The sequence below is a fragment of the Suncus etruscus genome, chromosome 3 (genome assembly GCF_024139225.1).
Source record: "Suncus etruscus isolate mSunEtr1 chromosome 3, mSunEtr1.pri.cur, whole genome shotgun sequence".
NCBI classification, from domain to species: Eukaryota; Metazoa; Chordata; class Mammalia; order Eulipotyphla; family Soricidae; genus Suncus; species Suncus etruscus.
The window spans coordinates 78,302,357-78,324,531 of NC_064850.1; the positions used below are offsets into that span (position 1 = coordinate 78,302,357).

Here is a 22,175-nt window from a genome sequence, read left to right on the forward strand (position 1 = left end):
AAGAGGAAAGAAGGTAAAGAGGGGACTGGAGAGCAAGAGAAAAGGGAGAGAGCCAGAGTGAGCACACTAGAACAAGATTCTAGTCAAGCTCTCTAAGCAGACCTTTGGGAATGACTGAAGTGAAAGGAATTAATGTCAAAGAACAACATAAAGATGAAGAGATGTATTTCTATATTTATATTTTTATTTCATCAAAAATCAAAGAAAGACATCTGGACTGGGTAAATCAAAAGCCTGAAATTGCAGAGAAAAGCAAGTAAGAATGCTTCTGATTTGGTAAGCAGGAGATGGCTGAAAGTCTCAAGAAGATTGCAGGGAACCGCAGACTGAATAGTCGGGGGAAAGAAAGCAGCCAATTCAGACTGCTCGTTGGGAATTTTTAGTGATATAAGGAAGGACAGAACTAAGGGAGAATAACATGGAGGTTATTTTCCCCTTTCAAATAGGGGATATACAGAATCTGATGAGGTCTAATTGACAAAAAAGAGAATGAACATAGCTGGGAGCTGGCAAATGGCTAAGTGACTGATGGGAGCAGGTTTTCATGAGCACCTTTCAAACATGAGAATCTGTACATAAACTACACAGAAAATCCTAGATTTAGAGGCATTTCCACTTCTGCTAAGGATGGGTAACAATAGCATCATTCAAATGCAGAGCAAAAGGGTTCATTTTACACATGATGTCGGTGTGAGATTTCCCCAGCTTTTCTAAGTATCAAAATCATTCAGAGAATTAACTCAAACAGACATCTCAATTCCAATGATTAGCAATTTTGCAGCAAGGAGCATAATTTGCATATCTATCAAGTTTCCAGAGGATGATGTTGATATTGATGGTTCAGGGACCTTACTGAGCAAACCACTGTGTGAAGGTAGTTAAGATATTATCTGTCCTGTTGTTCAATGAGGCTGACATCTCTAATATAGGGCCTAAATCTCTGTGGGTATGTTTCAATATACTAGACCCTCATCCCATGAGTATAAGGAAAGGCTGAAAACTACTAGTCATACAGTATATCATGTCACTATCTTTTCCAAAATGCCATACACATTTTTGCTTATCTAGAAAAATATAAAGAGAAGATAAATTTCTTCTAATTAATTTACTGGTGCATCAACTCTCACTCTCCAAACATGATTAATCTTGATATTTCCTTCTTTGACTTTGCCTAAGGAATTACATAATGTATAATGTTAGGACATAACTAACTCAGGCTGTGATTAAGTTAACATAAATTTTCAAGCTCAGTTACAATGCTGAAAATAATCATTGCATTTATTTCTTTATTCAAATCTCTATTATTTAATCTTTGAGTCCCTACAATGAAAGTCCACTTAATAAAAAATGGATGGTTCTTACAGGCCATAGAGAGTAAAGGAAATCAGACCACACATATATAGTAGGCAGTCATGACCCTTATGCCTCCAAACAACCAACTAAACAAAAAATACCAGGGTACTTCCTAAAATAAGGTGCCTAAGGTAAACTTTATAAGAAAAAAGGTAAAAATAGTATCTTACATTTACTTTTTATACATATTAACTAATAAAATCTTTACACAAGCCCTATTAGCAAGAGATGCTTGCTTACAAATTGCAGTTGAAAAAGAAAAGTAAATCTCAGAAAGTCAATGAATTCACTCCAAATCAAAGGAATTCCGTCCTCTGTGTTGAAATCTCTTCATAATATATATGTATAAACATGTATATATGTATATATATATATTAAACTACTTTTGTCTCTAGAACAATGTTTCTTTCAAAGGAAATACTTGATCTTAACATTCAGAAAAAAGTAGCAGAGGCAGAAACATTTTTAAAATTTATTTCCCACATATGTGACAACTGTTTGTAGCACACTGGCCACATAATAACAGGACCATTTTTGGTCCTCCTAGTGTTATTTTTATAAGCATAAGTTTATACAACTGCTTAAGCACTGCTTCTGTTTTGAAAACTCATTAAACTCATACATACAGGAAAGCATATGTGTAGGACTTGGAAAGAAAGTTAACACCTGGTCCATAGCTTTTAGATCCACTTGTTGTTGTAAAATTACCTTTAAATTTATTTCTTTCCATGGTGTTTTTGAATGTGAAGCAATATTAAAAGACTATTAAAAGGATTTTATTCTCTTTCTTAGGCCATTTTCTTACTGGAGCTTACTGGGTATGCACTGACTAAGAGTGGCATGAGTGGCAGAAGGCAACTTCCTATTTGTAAACATTCAGCAAACACTTTCTTTTGTCTCTTTCAAAATTGAGTCCAGAAACCTCATAGTATACCGTGTCTTCTGCTGTAGCATCATAAAATGAAACCTGCTGAAGCTATTACTGAATATTACTGAAGCTATTATTGGGATATGTGACAGAAGTTTAACTGCTTTGAAATAGCTTTGTAAACACATGCAAAGAGTGGATTGAGATTTGAAGGGATCTGGATATGAAGGGACTGTATCCACTGAATTCACAGAAGCTATGTCCAGGCAGGTTCTGCCCAGCTGTCACCCAGGTGAACTGTACCTGCATGAGAGAGCTGGTTCTAGAAAATTGTAGATTCAATTCAGGCGAGGGAAATTTCTATAGTTCCCCTTTCCACCTTGTAGCTGCTTTATCTTTTAGACACTACTACCAATGTGAAGGCTGGAGGGATAAAGCCTTCTTTTCTGAATTTGTACTTTCAAAGTGTCAGTGTGGTATTGGGATAATGTTCACGAGAAACCAAAATTAATAGTACTTTAAAGCAAAAATGAAAAAGGTTGAAAATGAAAGTTAAAAATATAAATAAACAAAAACAAGATCGTCTGAGATGGCCTTTCTTGTGTCCTTTGCTCATTTGGCTATCTTGCTAGTTTTCCCAGCTGCAGCAGTGCTTATGTGCCATGAGATGAGCATGGCCAGGCTGGGCAAGAGGCCCTGTCCCAGATGGAAGAGAAATGGTGGCTACAGACTGCCAGTAAAGTTGGCACCAGATTTCAAACTGACATGTCCCTCAGTGACCCAAGCATTTCAAGTATTGTTTTCCTTCCTTTCATTCAAGTGCTCTTCTCTTTCTCAAGACAGTAGTTGGTCTGCTCTGGGGCTGTTTGATGATGATCAAGGAGGCTATGGCTCGAGCTCTGATAATGGCCTATGTCTGTATTCCTGCCACTCTCATATGTCAGTCCTGTATAAGAATCCTTCACCCTAAACAGGAATCTTATGTTCTTGCTACAAATAAGTAACTATGCATTTGAACCCACACATCTCAATCATTTATGATTATTGAAAAAGGAGACTACAATAACGATTTGAAAAGAATCACAGTTTGATTCAATAGAAAAGAAAAAGACAACTGTCCACTCAGATTCTTGAATCACAAGTGACTGGAATTCAAGGGTAGTTTTAGGCTTCTAAGATACACAATACTAAACTCTGGTATAAAGCTGGATACATTGTTTTGGTTCTAAAGTTTCTTCCTGGTTCTAAAGTTTCTTCTGAGGGTATAACAGAACAAGCAAAGGGTTTCCAGACAAAACTATCCTGTACAGTATATAAAAAGTGTATACAATCTAGCTTCTGGCTATGGTAACACAATCGAAGTGGTCATGAACAAAGAATTGGACCAAGTAGATGTGGTAGACAGACATGACATGATATTTTTCTGCCATCAGAAAAGGTGATGGATCTAAAAGATATCATGCTAAGAGAAGTCAGAAAAAGATAAATGCCGTATGATTTCACTCATATGACTAGAGATACAAAACTGAATAAAACAAACTATACGATCAGATCACATTACTTGTTACCAGAAAGGAAAGGCTAGGTGGCACGGATAAACTGGGTAAATGGTATAGAATAGAATTAAGATTTTCAGTTTACAAATGCAGTTTATAAAGACACAGAAAATATAATGTAGTATGTACTGATTTATGATGAGACACATTGAAAATCTGTATACTCTATAATAAAAAATAATTTCAATAACAACTTTTTTTGTTTGTTTTTGGGTCACACCCGGCAGTGCTCAGGGGTTACTCCTGGCTCTGTTCTCAGAAATCGCTCCAGGCAAGCTCGGGGGACCAATATGGGATGCCAGGATTTGAACCATTGTCCTTCTGCATGCAAGGCAAATGTCTTACCTCCATGCTATCTCTCTGGCCCTCAATAACAACTTTTTAGGAGACAGGGTAATGGCTCAAAGAGCTGGAGCTCTTTTAATTTGTATGAGGAGCTTACAAATCCAGCAGAGCAAAGCCCCCTCTTTGAGTATCACTGGGAGTGGCTCCAAGCACCCTGGGGGTGACCCAAATGAGGGGGAAAATTTTCCTGAGATTTCCAATTTCCTGAGACTAAAGATAATTCTATGTTTACTTCAAGGTCCATGATAAATAATTAATGCAAAACTTAACAAAGGTCATCAATAAAGTCACTTGACCTACATAAGTTTTATAGAAACTCAAAAAAGCCAAGTAGTATGACATTACTTGGCTTCTTTTCTAATGAATTTGTACAGTTACATGAAAGACATACAACTATATATAATAAAAATTCAAGTATTAGAAAGTTAAGTGACTTTCTGAAGGTCATAGTGAACAACAATAACCAGCAAAAAGACCGACCAAAGGAAATTGGTGGAGGCTACTCCAAGTATAATTTCGGGCCTGGCAGTTTCTAAAAAGCAATCTTGTCATCACACCTTTTGCCCTGGGTTTATTAAAAAGTCATTTCAAAAGGCATTTCTTTCTTTCCTTTAAAAAAAAAAAGAATCAAGCAAAGATGATTATATATACCAAATCTATAACTCTCCTCATTTAGAGGAAGGGAAAGAGATGATAGAAAACTTTACTGAATGTCACAGTACCAAGGTCAGAAATAGACCGTTGCAAACTAAGAAAATACAAAATGATCATTGCCAGGGAACTTTCATCTACGTTAGTGGTGAATTCCTAATATACTTGGCATTTTGCAGGGCTATAGAAATACCAACAGATTTCCACATTAGTTAATAAAGTAAAACCTCTTGACATCAGTCCAGAAATGGAAACCAACTATTAATATTATCTATTTTACTTTCTCAAATTATAGCACTGGCTCAAATATATATTTCAAACAAAATGAGAACTTCTAATTCTAAGACTGGGATCACTATGCTCTGAGTTTGTTTTGAATTGTTTTCCTCAGATGTCTCTTTCTGCACAATTCTGTCTTCTCTCATACCCTGACCACTACTGCTTTCACTATGGAGTCATCATCCAGTTTGAATCCCTCAATCTCTATGTACATCAATACTATAAGCATCACTATTATTTTAACTTTATTGCCTTAATAATATTTATTTCATTTTATTTTTTTGGTTTTGGGGTCACACCCGGCAGCGCTCAGGGGTTACTTCTGACTCTATGCTCAGAATTCGCTCCAGGCAGGCTCGGGGGACCATATGGGATGCCAGGATTAGAACCATAGTCCTTTTGCATGCAAGGCAAATGCCTTACCTCCATGCTATCTCTCCGGCCCTATTACTTTAATAATATTTTTATAATTTTATTTTATAAAATATGATATTTGAGATAAAAGGTCACAAAGTATGTAAGTTTCTGGTATTCATGTACAAAGTTACTTGCCCACCTCTGCTAACAAAGTACCCATGACATCCCTCACCACAGCCCATCATTATATCACCTCTGGTTCAACAATCCTTACCCCAGAATAAAAAAATTAATTAATAAAATTTGCATTAGCTGTAATAGTAAATGTGGATTAAAAAATCCTCATTCTTCAGGAAACACAAATAAACCAAATATCTATTTAAACTGCTTTAAAACTGGTTTCAACTAAGCTTCAGTTACCTAACTTTTAGAATCTTTGCTCTTGTTCAACATTGTAAATAAGTACTAGCAATAGAAATCAGGCAAGAAAAGGAAATCAAAAGGATCCAAGTTGGAAAAATGAAAGTAAAATTATTGCTAAGATTATTTATGTATTTATTTATTTTTGATTTGGGGCCATACCCAATGGATCTCAGGGGTTACTCCTGGCTCTATGCTCAGAAATTGCTTCTGGCAGTATCAGAGACAATATGGGATGATGGGGATTGAACAGGGGTTGGTCCTGGATCAGCCACATGCAAGGCAAACACCCTACCCACTGTGTTGTCTTTCTGGCCCTATTCCTAAAATTCTTAAACACCTTCTACCATCTCATTATGCTTTATATTTCTATACTTAAGTTTTTATCTCAGGTCATATATTTGAAATTAGTACAAATCATTGATGTTCAACAGTTATTACATTTTATATAATATTTTTGAGCCAATTTATTGTGTAATAAAACCCAAATAGTCATTAAAGATAACAAGACAAATAAGGTGAGCCCTTTACCCAAAATCAATTAAAATCATTGACATATGAAAATAATAACCCAAATTAGATAAAAAAATTAAAAAGACAAGAATAAAAGTGTTACAGCAGGGGCTACTGCTTTGGGTGAGTTTTGGAAGTCAGAGTGAATGGGGGTTTCACCAGTCACTTCAGTGTTACCAGGTAAGAGCTAGGCCTCACCATGCCCCACAACTGCCCTGGATCCCCCTAAACTTGAAACCAAGTTCATGGGATTGCAGTGGAGGCTGAGGAAAGCAGTGATACTAGGCTTCTTTCTGTTTTCAATAAGGTAGCCAATCTAGTCAAATGGCATTAACAACAATAGAAACACAGTCTCAAATAATAACACGTTGTCTTTTGTGTAAAATATGTATTTTCTGATAAGATTGTTTTGATTTAAATTCAAACTAATCCAATTCATTATTTTCTAGTCACAACATATTTTTGTCCTGAAATACTACAATGTCTCTCTGGTTGATCACAGTCTGTAATTCCTGAGTCTAGGCTTTGTTATATTATCTAAGTGGAAAATAGCAGTTGCCCAAACTGTAAGGTTTGCTACTGCTATGGATAGTCATCTGTGTATGTTGAAAAAAGAGTTTTAAAATATAAAGTCTAGTCACATTAGAATTTGTGAAATCGGGGCCGGAGAGATAGCATGGAGGTAAGGCCTTTCATGCAGAAGGACGGTGGTTCTAATTCGGACATCCCATATGGTTCCCCGTGCCTGCCAGGGGCGATTTCTGAGCAAAGAGCCAGGAGTAACCCCTGAGCATTGTCGGGTGTGATCCCTCCCCACAAAAGAAAAGAATTTGTGAAATCTAGTGTAAGTTTTTGCATAAAAAGATACCTCAATTCTCTCTAAAGTGGATAAACTTTTGCAGATGTTAAAAAAACTTTGTATTGATATTTTTATTGTAGAACATTAAAAATGTTCTTTTATTTTAATAAATCCTTTAATTGAACCACTGTGAGATACAGCTACAAAGGTTTTCATGGCTTAGTTTCAGCCATACAAAGTAAAACACCCTTCATCAATGTATAATTCCTGCCATCAATGTCCCCAGTTTCTTTCCATTCCTCCCCCCTGCCAACCTCTGTGGCAGACATTTTTCTCTTTCTCTCATCATTTTTCTCCTTTTAGACATTGTAGTTTGAAATATTGTTACTGAAAGGCCAGAATGCCTGTCACTTTAACAACACTCAGTTCTTGTCCAGAGGCTCATTTCTATCATCATCATAGTAGTCCCTGCTCTGCCCTAACTACACTGTCATATGTATACTATGTAATACAGCTTTTATACTGTATTAAGGACTTAGACTCTATAGGATGTTGAGAGCTATTGTCAGTTCCAGATTTCTAACAGCACCCCCTATTTTAAAGCAATAGTCAGAAATAAAGTTAATATTAAATACTAAAACTATTTTGCATAATAAAATGAATATAGTGTGTATGTTAGACATACAGAAGTTATTGATATACAATTATGGGATAAAAGAGTAAATATATTAAAGATAATTTTATCACAAAATACTCAATATATTTTATCTAGCCAATTCAAGCTAATTTAATTGATTTCAACTGTTAAACATTCTAAAACATAACAAAGTTCTCTTGCTTTAGTTTAGATTCAAGGAGTAGACATTTGCAATGTGTCCAAATACATGTTTAAGAAATGCTATATTTGCATTTTATTTTAAAGCACTTTTCATTCAAATTGAGCCTTTTCATTATGTTTGGTATTAGTTACCTATGTTTAGAAAAACCAAGATGCAAAAACTTTAATTTGTTTCTTGAAAAGTTAAAGATAATATCAGTAGAATTAAAGACTAAGAGCATGGTAAAAACCACAAAACTACTCCAAACACGGCCATTTTAATTAACTAATTATATCTGACATGCAGGTAATAGCCATGTAATAGTCATACTTTAATTTTATATTTGAAGACAGATTTGAAATGTGAAGTAACATGCACTTAAAACTTGTGTATGTAGAAATAAAAACAAAACAGAATAGCCCCAAAGTTTAGCAAGCCTGATCCTACCTTCAGTCAAAATCCAGCATGGAAAAAAATACATTATTTATAGGAAATACTGTTATCTTTTGATCGGTAAGGGGCTACTCAAGTAGTATTCAGAGGCCTGTGGTCAATAATAGGAATAACTTGTTTCATTATGTGTAACTGGTGATGCCGGGGAGGGAGGGTTCACCAGGATCGCAGTCAGTGTTGCTGGGGGGACATGCGATGCCAGCAATAAGCTCAGGACCTCGTAAGTCATGTGTTAGTTATTGTTCCTTGAGCTACCTCCTCAGCCTTGGAAGAAGTATTTCTAAATCTACACATATATATTCTAGGCATAAGTTGAAGACTCATGTGACAGTGAACACTCTGGATATAAGTCTGGATTAAACAATATTCAAGTAGTAGGGTTTGCAGCTAGAGGTTTTATATTACTGTTTTCAAGGAAATGGTTAAGTAACCAATCAAATGTAAGTAAAGACAACTGATAGGTAAATTCCCTAAATGATGCATATTTCCCATTGTTTTAATAAAGGTTAATGAAATAAAAAAATTAAGATATAAGTTTAACTAAAATACAAGAGTATATAAAGAATGCTAGATTTTTCTTCTCTCTCTCCGCCCCCCTCTCGTTTTTGGGCCACACCTGGTGACGCTCAGGTGTTACTCCTTGCTGTGAGCTCAGAAATTGCTCCTGGTTTGGGGGACCATATGGGATGCCAAGGATTGAATGCAGGTCTATCCTGGGTCCGGCGCGTGCAAGAGAAATGCCCTATCACTGTGCTATTGCTCTGGCCCCTTCTTTTATCTTTTCTTTTCTTTTTCTTTTTTTTTTCTTTTTGGTTTTGGGTTAAAACTTGGTGTTACTCAGGGTTTATTTGTGGCTTTGCATTCAGGATCAGTCCTGGCAGGGCTCAGGGATCCTTAGGTGGTGCTGGGAATGAACTTGAGTTGGCTGTGTGCAAGCTAAGTGCCCAGTCCATTGTAACATCTCTCCAGCCCCAAGAATTTAAAATGAATACATATAAAATAATGTGTTCACAAAGTGCAGTGTTTTAAAGCCTATTTTGAAAATGAATCAGGTTGATATTTTAGTGAACAAATTTCATTAGATTGAATCAGATGCCTTTATCATTCCTGTCATCACATAATACAAGAGAACTAAATGCCTAATTTCTGCAAACAGGGTAGAATAAGCATCTGATTCGAATGCCATCTCTGCCATTGACCAAATGAATCACATTTCATGGCCTTTCTTCAAATACATGATGTGCAGGTAACCAATTAAGGGCCATTATGTACTTTTAATTATTGCTATTAGAATAACATCTGCATGCTGGTGGCAAAGATGAAATATTATGTTCACAGCAAAATAATAAAATACCCTTTCAAATGACAACACATCAGAGCATCTTATATACTGAAAAAAATCTCCACATTTTAAGACCTTTGGTTTCAATTCAATACACGGCATGCTTAATGATTTCAGCATTTATAATTTTTCTAAATATCTGTTACAGACTGAAAGCAAGGCAGGTAGGTATTAAATATATTGGAACATCTTGAAATTACCTGCCCTGGCAGTGGAAATAAAATCACGGTAGTTAAAAGTAATAAAGGTTATTAGAAGTTAAGGTCTTGGAGGCTAAGAAGTCATGTTAGACTATGAATTGTTTCCTCCATGATGGGAAATCAGTTAGAAATTTAAAAAATCTGGTAGTTTAGTGGTGGTCAAAGGAGTCAGTGGGAAGGGAGTAGGTTTCAGCAACATGCTGGTAGAAGAAAAAAGACTTACATAGTCTGGGAGGGCAGTGAAATGGAAGGCGTGGTAACCTCGCTCACTTAGTTGTCATTTTTGATTTTCAATGACATATTTTTCATTCTTTCGCCTAGTAAAGATGACAGAAGGTCCTAATTTATTATCTGATGACTATTCCTGTTCCTAGATTTAAGAGTTTAGCTGTATACAGTAATATAATCCAAATACAGATACTTTGAAAAAATAAAAAACAACAACAAACTAGAGCAACAATGCTGCATGCATTCAATGATCATTATAAATATAGACCAGAGATGAGTATGACTGGTTGGGGGAGGGATTGTGTCTGTGATGGAATCATCTGACACAGCCCAAACAGGCACTTTAGGACTAGAGAAGGGCAAATTCCATTTTATCAGGTTCAAGCAGAAGGGAGGTGATACCAATAAAGGGCTGAAATCTCCCTAAAATGATAAAAACAATGGGTTCTATAAGAACTAATGTCTTCTATGGTTTCATACATATTGCATACAAATAGCTCATCAAGATGCCACAAAAATGTATTCCTGACCTTGATGCCTTCTGCTGCTGAGGTTAGGCTGTATTTAGGATAACATGGTAAATCTTATTAAGACTGTCAGAAGTATGGCATGTTAAGCTTTATAGAAGGGAACAAAGGATGTAAGAAAGGAAATATCCATTTCTTAAGTCTATATAAGCCTTGAACAAATCAGAGTATGTCACGGGGCCTTGACATTTTCATTCCCAATTTTTGAAATGTACTTTATGAACTTCGGGCTGGATTAATGCAGGTGCTCAGGAAGTATTTGTATTCAAGCGAATGATGAGACTACAAAATCCAAACAAACAAACAAAAAAGAAACCCAGATGGTTTTAAAGCTCTCACTTCTACAGTTAATAGGTACATTTTAGAAAACAAGAGAACATTGTTATTTAAAATAAAAGATATTTTCACAAAAGGGAAGAAAGAATATTCAAGGAATAAAGGAATAATACCAAAAAAATACCCATTCTGCCCCAATTTAATGCCTATGTCATTTCCTGGCACTGCAAATATTGCTCACCAGTACTAGATATTGATTGGAATTTGTATCTTAGTGCCATAGGTAAATATCATATCTGTCATCTATTTCACATGTCATTATATACTTTCCTATCCTCATACATAATCTCAAGTGAATTCATTCATAGGTACATGATATTTATTCTATTAATTTAATTATACTTAATTTTATTAGGTTTTGGGCCATACCTAGTGGTGTTCAAGGCTATTTCTGACACTGTCACTCATGGAGGTGCTCAGGGGACCATGGATCAAACCTGGGCCTCTAACATGAAAAAAATAGACTCAGCCAGATGAACTATCTTTCAGCCTCCCCAGAGTCCCACACCCGCTTTATTTTTATAAATGTCATTTCTGGAGGAGTTTTAAAGTCAAAAGGTACCCAAAATTCAGCTATTATTCATTAAATGAGCAACCAAAATTTTATTTAGTCAGTTTGCACCTGTGTGTATCAATCTATAAATACATATACTATTTTTTGAGAAAAAATCTGCAAGAATTTTAAGTATACTATAAAAAAACCAAGAAGCAGTAGAGCAGAATAATTTAGCTCAATTAAAATTTCTAAAAATAAAGGTATTATTAGCATAAAAATGTTGCTGAGTGGTTTCCATCTTTTTACAATTTTGTTTCATTTTGTGCTTTGGGGATTACACCAGCAGTGTTCCTGGCTCTATGATCATGGAGTCACTCATGGCAGTGCTCGGGGACCATATGGTGTTCGTGTATCAAAGCAGCATGCACGGCAAGATCCTTAACCCTTGTTCTTCCTTCTCTTTGGGTCTTCACTTCACTTTTTTCATTGTAGAATCACTTTCAATGTTACTATTTATAAGATATTAGAGAAAGGAGGGGAAAGTTCTTTGAATTTTGCTCCCCTGCATACAACTGAGGTAATCCTAATTTCAAAGGGACTCAAAGATGAATCAGTAATGAGCCACATTGTTTTAGTTTGCAAAAGTCATCTGCCTGCCTACATAAGCATAACCTATTTATGCCAGTCAAGAGGAAACCAAAAGGTGCTCCTAGAAGAAATTGCTTCTATTTTCTACATCTGTAACACATACAGGAGAGTCTGTATCAAGTTTGCTATGAGGAAAGGCACAGATCAGCTGGTTCATACCGTATCTGGTTCTGTTAACTGCCTACCTGTACCACATACAGATATTTTGAAGAGATGTAAGAATGAGACATGAAATGGATCTGTCAGGGTGTGGTGAGAATCTGCTGTTTGGCAAGTAGGAATTCATTTTTGTGACATTATCAGTGGCAACCATGACAGTCAAGGTTTATGATGGTGACCCACCCTATCCTTACCCAACTGAGCTGCTGCTTTATCTGATGAGAATGAAATTGTGGTGCTGACACTGAAGTCCCCTTGCAGAAGAGCTCTGTGTCTAATTTGCAATCATATTCTCATGTTTGCTGGCCTTTACAATCTTGTGAATGTTCTGAAAACCAGTTAAATAGGTAGCAGCACAGTAAAAAAAAAAAAAGCAAGCCCCTGGAAGCACAGGTGTTTTCAAAGTAATTTCCTTGCATTTTCCTTTCTCATGGTGAGGATCCCAGTTTCAGGGAAAGAGAGAAGGCATCCTGGGTACATGCTTCTGTTTGGACAAAACCAGCAACTTGCATTTTCTCTTGAGAAGAAATGTTTGGCCATGTGTTCTTGCTAAACACAGCCTGCAAAGCTCATTTCAAAATATGAGTGCTTGCTGAGCTCTTGTGGTATCCAACTCTTCCAGGATTCTTCTAAGCATTAGCTACTTTTTTGTTTCTTATTCTGTAAACAGTCAGTCCATCCTTCTCCAATGCTAGTGACCTGCATTCTCATCTTCTCCAAAGTACACTGCTTATCCTTGCAAGTTAGTGTCTAAATCACTTTTATTTGTGGGACACTTGGGAGGGGATGGTAATGCTTAGAGTAGTGAAGAGAATAACTTTAAAAAAATTCTTATAATGATCATATTTAGATAAAATATGGGACTTGCCATTGAGCAAATTACAAAACAATTCCACTGGAGCCAGATAGTTTCGGTAATTCATCTATGAAAAAGTGAACTTTAATTGTTACTCTTGGCAGCAATCTATGAGAAGAGTGAAATATCATCCTAAATATTGCCACGTGCAATAGTAATACACTCTTTTCTCCTTGCCAGAAATGGAGTACAGCCCCTCAGACTCAGGTTTGTATCTGGCTGTGTAGTCTACATCCTCTGTTCTCCTGTTCCAAAACTAACAGAACTTTATAAAAGAGTTGTGTTTCTTATTAGAACCATTTGCTCTTTTTAAATTTCCAAAAGAAAAATAAGTAAAACTAAGACTTATTTGGGCTGAAGTTAATTCTGCAGCTTCATGTACTTGGCCTGTGAATCTTCTAAGAAGTTCATAACAGCATCAAACAAGCCTGGCTATGCTTTGGTGCCTTCTTGCTCTCTCCCTGTCCCTGATCCTCAGGCTCACAGCCATAACAGGAGCTGCAAGTATATGGAGAGTAATTAAAATGAGGCATATGTAATGACATTTACACCCTGGATTTTTCTAGTACAACTGAAACTTCAATATTTTTTGGTTTTAGTGCCATACAGGTTACTTCTAACAAGCTTGGGCGATTATATAGGATGCAATGAAAATGCCCTAACCACTGTGCTATCACCCCAGCCCCTGAAACTTCAAATATTTTTGCCTATAACAATTGCTGTTTAGAGATACTATTTATTTGGACTTCAAGAAAATAAAAAAGATCTCAATTAGATAGTTGCGACTTTAGCTCACTGAAAACTTCTGTACTATATAGAGTGCGAACATGAAAAAATGAAGTGGTTAACTAAACAACTATTTTATATGTACTGGCTACCTGAATATACATATATTCCTAGATGCAGGTTTTAGCTAATCATGAGAATAGAATTGGCAAAAAAAAATTCTTTGAATAGACATTTGCAGAATGAAAATATGCAAACCTTGGTATAATTCACTAAAGATATATAAAATTATATTTAAGATAACACATAGACAACATAATTAAAATTTTAAAATGTTTACATTGAGGAAGATAGGAGCTAGACAAATCAACAATTTCTATAGAACTATTTACTATGTTACTAATTATCTGAGGATCAGAATTTCAATTCTTTTTCTTTGGAAGGGCAAACTCCAAGGTGCTCAGGGATCACTCCAGGCAGTGCTTGCAGGAATGTATTTGGTACAGGGATTAAAGTCCAGCCTGTTGCATGCAAAGCAACTGCCTTACCTTCTTTACTATCTCTGTAGTCCTGAGAGTTCCAATTTTTAAATAGGCAATATCTATATACTGTGGAATTCTGCTTTAGTTTGATATAGAGCGATAATGAGATTACTTGGGAGTAAACTTAAGTCTGCAGATATGACAAAATGTAATCATGCTTATAACAAATTAATGAATTGAAATTTAGATCATCTGCAATAAATAAACATGTTAAACTTTGTCATCAGCTCTATATAATTACCTATTTATAAAATAGGCTACCCATGATAACATCCAAAAGACTACTGTTAATAAATTAGTATAATAGAACTATAACTGGCATTAGCCATGGGAAAAAGCACTTATTTAATATTGCATAAAATTATATGAGGGCTATATATTATATGGCTTTGTAAGAACTTCTCACTTACAAAAAGGAACCTTCTGGAATTATGCCAGTTTCTCTAGACATAGAAATTTAAAAACAAGATTTACACAATACAGGGGTTGGCCATTAGTAGTAGCAGACTCAAGTCAACCAGATAGACCAGTTACTCTCAGTGGAAGAAATACTATAGAGGAGAAAGAGCTTTTAAAATGCAGTGACAAATACTAATAAAATATCACTAACAGTAAACAACAAATAAATTAGTAACCCATAGGTCAGCCAGACTTGGAAGTTGGTGATCTTTAGTAAAATTGACCCATGATCTATAAAGTCAAAGAAATCTGCTTTATATGTACTTATTATATGCTTATTTTTTTAAAGCATTAGTTAGCTGTTTATTTACTTAAAGATCAAGCTCTTTATGTTTCTGCACAAAATGTTAAATTTCTTTGGAGGGGTTCTACCTCCTGATCTCCATTTAAAAAGGGGAAAAATAAAAATGTTTTGCCTGTGACAGAATAGGAAAGAAATTCTCACCCTTAAAACCAGCAGCATTGGTTTTCCAGTCATTAGCGTTCAAATGTCCTGCACGGGAAGTCCTGACAATAACATGCTGCACGTCTCTCCAGGTCAGAAACGGACTGGGGAAAGACAAGGCAAGAATCATTGTACCAAAAAAAAAAAAGATGGGGGAAGCAGAGTCACAAGCAAATTCAAAAAGCGAAAGCAAAATGGCAAAGTACGAAAAACAAAGGGTCAGCAATTTGGGTTTGGGGTAAACAAATGCAGCCACTTTTGTTCTCCATGTGGAGAAGTGGCATTAGTCTGAGGGGAGCTGGAAATGTAACCTCGGCATGTAAGAAATAATGTAATAATACAGTGAAATTTTATTTTTAAAAGGGGAGGGAGATTTCCAGTAGCTTCCTCAAAGAAATGAATACCAATTCTGGTCCTGCTGTCCTTTTTGTAAAAACTTGTATTATCGTTGTAAAATTATAATATGCTAAATTAAAAAAACATTCCTTGTTCAGTTGTAGTCTGGCAATTGATTTGTAATCTCACAAGGAACTCAGAAATGTTTAACATTCTGGACGTTGGGGTAAAATAGGGAAATAGTGTTATCTCAAACCAATTTCCACACATATTGTCCCTCGTGGAAGGGTATATGGTAGAGCCCACAGCTGCGCTCAAGACATTCTTATTTTGCAGTAAGCAGTTATTATATCAAACTATTAAATCGTTTAATATGCTACAAGTGTTATTAGCACTGAAGAGCACAAAGAACATAATAGTAGTATTTTCACTGGAGATATAAAATGCTAATCAGAAACACAGAAAAGAAACTCAAGCACATATTCATAGACTTGTTCTCTCTCAAAGCACATATACATAAAAGGCATCAGATTCAGTGAGAGCATGCGATTGTAATTAGGACACTTTTAAACTTTCTTGAATGGCAGGCATGGGGATCTTTCATTTAACTAAGAGATATACATTCTCATAGAGCTAGTAGAGTTACGTGTCTAGTTCTCAGGCACCACTTTCATTTTAAAAGTAGAGTTCCAAGGATGGGTCAAACAAATGGGCAGGGGACAGTGATTTACAACCTCAAGTTGCAACAGAATCATGGAGCAGTCAGGTCCCTTTTCATATGTGCAGGGGCAACACTTGCAATCTCTTGTGCAAATGAAAAACCTGGTATCTCAATTGTACCTACTTTTCAAAGACGGAACTGCCATTACTTCCCTTTATCCCCATCATGTGTGCTATGGAAGATGACCCTTCTAGGGGAACAGGTCTCAAGATTATATCCTACTCCTTCACTTTGCCCTTTTCAAGCTCTTAGAATGTAAATGCTGAATACATATCTCCTTTGTTGAACCAATTAAATCAGAGTAAGACCAAGTTTCTAACTCAGTTCCTAGTACCTCATAGCCAATAAGGAGTGGTACATCATTCTGATGTATTCAATGACTCACCTCTTATGAAATGGCTTAAAAAAGTAAAGATGGGAAGAGACAAGCACTAGATAGTTCTGTTATGACTTTGTTATGCATCAGATTAGAAATAAAAGCTGAACAGTATTGCCATTGGAAAGCTTCGAAATTGGGAAGCTTGGCTCTTGCAAAATGCTAGTGTCCTATTTGAATTTCTAAGTCAGGTAAGATGTGGTACTCATCTACTTTCTCAGTGTAATTATTTGAGAAAAGTAATGATTCCTATAACAAAACTCATCCTAAAAAGGCATGCCATTCGTTTATGGCAAAACACAATTCTCTCAACAGAACACATAGAGGTTTTATGTTTTTCATTAGCACTGTCAAACAATCTCCCCACTGCCCGCCTCCAAAAAAGGTCACACCTAGATTAGGTAATTATGTCTAAACAAACCTAATAATCTCATTTTCTTTAGATATTTTTCAACCCAGAATTTTTTAAAGAACATTTATAACATTTAAAATATCCATGTTTTCCATTTCATGTTACCTTCTAGTGAACAATAACATAGAAGCAAGCTTCTCATGTTACATATGATTTGGGTCATTCTCCTTCAGAACCAGCAAACAGAAGACTAACCTCTGGGAAACCATTTCCTGATTATCCTAAGCACTAAAAGCTTAATCCTCATATCAGAACAGAAAACACTTATTTCATAACTTAAGCAACTACAGCCCAAAGGGTTCAGAAAACTTCATGCATTCAACTGTGCCTAAAGACATGAATTACGTGTCTCATGCTGAGCTGCAAAAATGAATTCTTCTTGAAGTGCTTATAATTAGAAAAAAGAAATCAACATTAGGAAATTGAAACTACATGTGTAAAAGAAACACTCTAATCATTTTACTTGGACATTTGACAATGCATGATTTAAAAATAGATTTAATTTCTAAATTTCCTGGATTTCACAAAAACAAAGTGATAAAGGTAATAGTGGGAACCAAGGTCTTTGAAGCAGTGGTATTATTGGGAAGTGGAGGTAATCAGAAACAGTCATAGGATAATTTGTATCCAGAGAAAACTCTTACTTATGGGGAAGTTTGACATGTTATGACCTATTTGAATTCATGCTCACAGGGATGATATAGAACATGGTCAAATCATTTATCTGTAAGCCATTTATGAGAGAAAAGAAAAGAAAAGCAAAGGCTTGGTACCCAGAACTTCCCAGACCACAAAGGTAATATAGGATACCTTCCTACCGACCCCACCCAAAATACCTCAGCTTTATGACAATTAACTAGAATACCACTTTCACTGACTTCTGAAAAGTGAGATATTCCTTTCCACTCACTCTAACAGATCACTTTAGAGCTTGGGGGTAGCAATCACAGCAAAGTCAACAGTTTAACAAACCTGAGAATAAGAGGAATTTCTCTGATCTGTGTCTGGTGGCCTGGTGGTCTTTGAACACAGAAACCACAAGGAACTAAGCCACAGAGCTCTGAATTATTGACTAGTATCCTCAACCAGCAAAAGAGTAAAAGGGAAACATTTACATAATGTCTGTAAAAGTTCTATATGATCTTTAAGTCAAAAATTACACAGAATTTTTCTGGAGAGTCTAGTATGTTTATCTTTTCTGGTTAGGGTGTTTGCATATTTTTTTGTTTAGTTTTTGGTTTGTTTCAAGACCACATCCATACTCTGGGCTTACTTTGGCTATATCCTGGTTGTGTTGTAGGTGGTAGGGGAGGGACCATTTGTGCTGCCAAGAATTGAACTAGTCAATCACATGCAACGGCTAGCACCTTAATCCCTGTACTCTCTCTCTAGATCGCTTTAGTGACCTTGCATTAATAACCAACATTTAGGCCAGGCATTGCCTGCTATGCTTATTATCACATTTATTAATCCTTAAAGTAATATCATAAAAGAAAGATTTTTATTTCTACTTCTTAGATGACAAAATTGAGGTTTTGAATTACATATAGAAGTTCAGATAAACTCAGATAGTGGTTGTGTCCCATTCAAATTACCTGCACTTGACTGCAGTCTATGTGCTATTAACCAATCACTGTTTACTGGGATGGATCCATGAAGATGAAGTGCATAATACAAGGATGTTATAGATGATCAACCAGAAAATTGGATCAGGCAGCATGTGTGCCATGGCATGTCTTCACGATTACAGTTTTTGTACATATACTGTTTCTCTCAATCAGCTGAATTTTGCTTGACACAGGAATCTTAGTCCTAATTTGCTTTTTTTTAAGACTCCAAATACTTAACCATTTCATACTCTATCATGGGATAGGGGAAAAAAGTCAATTGGGAAAATCATGCTATTTTTAATATTATTTATTATGTATCACCACACTTTTCTTCCAAATACTATCATTAAGAATTGGTCACTTTGGGGCCCAGAGAGATAGCACAGCGGCGTTTGCCTTGCAAGCAGCTGATTCAGGACCAAAGGTGGTTGGTTCGAATCCCGGTGTCCCATATGGTCCCCTGTGCCTGCCAGGAGCTATTTCTGAGCAGACAGCCAGGAGTAACCCCTGAGCACCGCCGGATGTGGCCCCCCCCCCCCAAAAAAAAAAGAAAAGAAAAAAAAAGAATTGGTCACTTTATAATATGGTTTTGCAGGGGTCTCAAACTCGCAGCCCGTGGGCCATTTGCGGCCCTCTGTACAACATTTTGTGGCCCTGCCCTAGAAGAATCTTTTTGTTTTGTTTTGTTTTAGTTGTTTGGGTCACACCCCCCAATGTTCAAGGCTTACTACTGACTTTGCACTCAAGGATCATCCCAACTTTGCTCCTGTGGCCCCCAGGTAAATTGAGTTTGAGACCCCTGGTTTATAATCTGTTGAGGTCATTCTTCTCTAGTCAAGGAATCAGAACTGAGCCCAAAGGCAAACACTTCTAGCTACATAAACAGGATAATTAATAACACTATCAGTACTTGGTATCTGTGTTACATATTTTTAGTCTGAGGCTCCATATACTTTTGTGCCCACAGTAGGTTTAGAAGTGAGACAATTGTACAGTGTTTCCTTTTTTTTTTGACTTCTAAGTGTAATTACTAGCATTAAAAAAAAAAAAAAGTTCTCCTGAAAGTTTTCTCAAGTAATTTTGCACATGTGTGAATGTATAGATTATATCTGTACTTGTTGGCCCTTACAAACAACAAATTGGGGAGCTGGAGAATAGAAGAGTTGAGGTACATGCCTTGCATGCTGCCACTTCTGTTTCAATATCTGTCTTCTGAATATGCCTGAGTACAGCCCTGTAGGCCACAGCACTGCATTTTTGGGGACAGCACTGAACTCCACACTTCAAGCAAGGTTAGCAGAGAATCCAGGGAGGGGGCCTCTGCGTCTCTTGTTGGGAAATCCGAAAAACAACAAAAAAACAACAAGAATAAACAACTTTAAATCTCAAGAGACACACTTGCATTAACTAAAAGAAAAACAACTTTTTATTTTCCTAACCTCCAAACAGATCTAGCATCACTATCAATTTAGATGCAGTTGATAAGAAAGACAACTGATCCACATCTTTTCATAAAAAGATTATGTCAACAAGAGCTATAGCATGGAGAGATAGCATGGAGGTAAGGAGTTTGCCTTGCATGATGAAGGAGAGTGGTTCAAATTCCAGCATCCCATGTGGTCCCCCGAGCCTGCCAGGAGCGATTTCTGAGCATAGAGCCAGGAGTAACCCCTGAGCGCTGCGGGGTGTGACCCAAAAAACCAAACCAAACCAAAACAAACAAACAAACAAACAAAAACCCCACAAAAAACAAGAGCTATAGGAAAGTCAGATGATAAAATGTTTCCAAAATAAAGCAATCTCAGTTAAGAGTGAGACAGTCTGCAGTGGATTGTCACGTGGATCAAACTATTGGTAAATTGCATGTAACTCTCTAAAAATTCTATGTACTAATTAGTATATATATAAAAAAACCAGCAACAAAACCTAAGACTAAACCGGTCTTCTTACATGTTTCTTGATATTGTGGACAACAAACTGGAAGTAGCCAGAAAATTAACTTAATTGTGTAGATGTTAAATCAGTCAGCAAGATTCATTGTAAGCAGGAACAAAGCAGCAGCAGAAAGTGCCTAAGTCTGATGATACTAAGAAAGTTATTATTCTGATTGGGGCCAGTGCATGTCAATTATGGCTCCAGAATGAAATGCAGAAACCAGTCTTCATTGTCAGGTAATAAAGGGAGTTTCAGATTACTCATACAACTGTATATTAAAAAACGACAGTTTTCTCTGATGAGAGTGCATTTGTTTTGTTTTGTGTTGTAGTAATAGAAAACACAATAATGCTACAGATTGAAAATTACTTTACTGGTATCCCTTGAATATTTATTTAAAGTCTATCTAACCTGAACTCAAACAAGAGATAGAGGTATTTTGTTTGAGATCATCCAAGTCAATTTTGTTTATACTTTTATGAAACTAACTTTGACCAAAGATACAAAATTTTTGTCTAGATATAATTCTGATAAATATGCCTCATTTACAAAGAAAAAGTCTGTCATCTGGGCTTATCTGTAGAATTTGTCATTAAACCTAAAAAGACATCAATAAATTTTTCTGCGGTCATGCAAAAAAATGGTACTTTGTATAAGAGCTCAGAAATCATTTCTATAAAATATTTTACTACATTAAACTAATAAAATAAAACTTGAGAGTCAAGAGAAAAATCTACTAAATTGTTTCTACAAATCACAACATTCAAACTTAGCATTTTTTCATATCTCTACTCTGACAATCAAAACCATACTGTAAAACTGTAATTGTGACCTTTCCAATGATATCTCTCTTTTCTACTCTAAAACTTAAATGCTAAATCTCATTCTCATTTTTGTCCCCAAGGTCTGGAAACACTGAAGAAAGCTAATTGCAACACTAGAGCTTCCTCCCAATGTGCAGCTCAGTTCACTTATGAGAAATCCAAGTCTGAGAAAGAGGCTTGACAATAATTATTCTCTTTTCTGCTCATTTGTACAGCACAGGGCAAGAATAAGTGAACTCACCCAGTCCTGCAGGAAGAGACTGTCTTCTCCAATACTACTAGTTTTATTTAATCTTATTCTCAGAATAATAGTAAACATAAATCACATGAGAAAAGTGTATAAACCACTGGACTTTAGATGCAAGAAGATTTTGGGCTCCCTCGTATTCTGGAACCTATCTAATGCCTATCTGACCTTTTCTCAGTCTCAAGACTCCTCAGGTGAAACTTGGAGACTATGCTACTTCCTCTGCAGGGTGTTGGTCATAATTTGAGGTAATGAAGCTAAATTACCTACAGGATAGGTAATTTAGGACAGTCTGCAAAAGACTGTCCTTAGAAGCTGTTTCTAAAGAAACTGATAAA

The 22,175-nt window shown here is 36.1% G+C and overlaps 1 protein-coding gene across 1 annotated transcript in view; it reads right to left on the minus strand.

Moving 5' to 3' along the window:
• The window catches only part of PCSK5 (proprotein convertase subtilisin/kexin type 5), a 321,133-nt gene that overhangs the window by 52,380 nt on the left and 246,578 nt on the right, over positions 1-22,175 (minus strand). Inside the window, exon 10 of the mRNA XM_049769756.1 lies at positions 15,377-15,480. Coding sequence (XP_049625713.1) covers positions 15,377-15,480 — 104 coding nt within the window. The remainder of the gene's footprint in view (positions 1-15,376; positions 15,481-22,175) is intronic.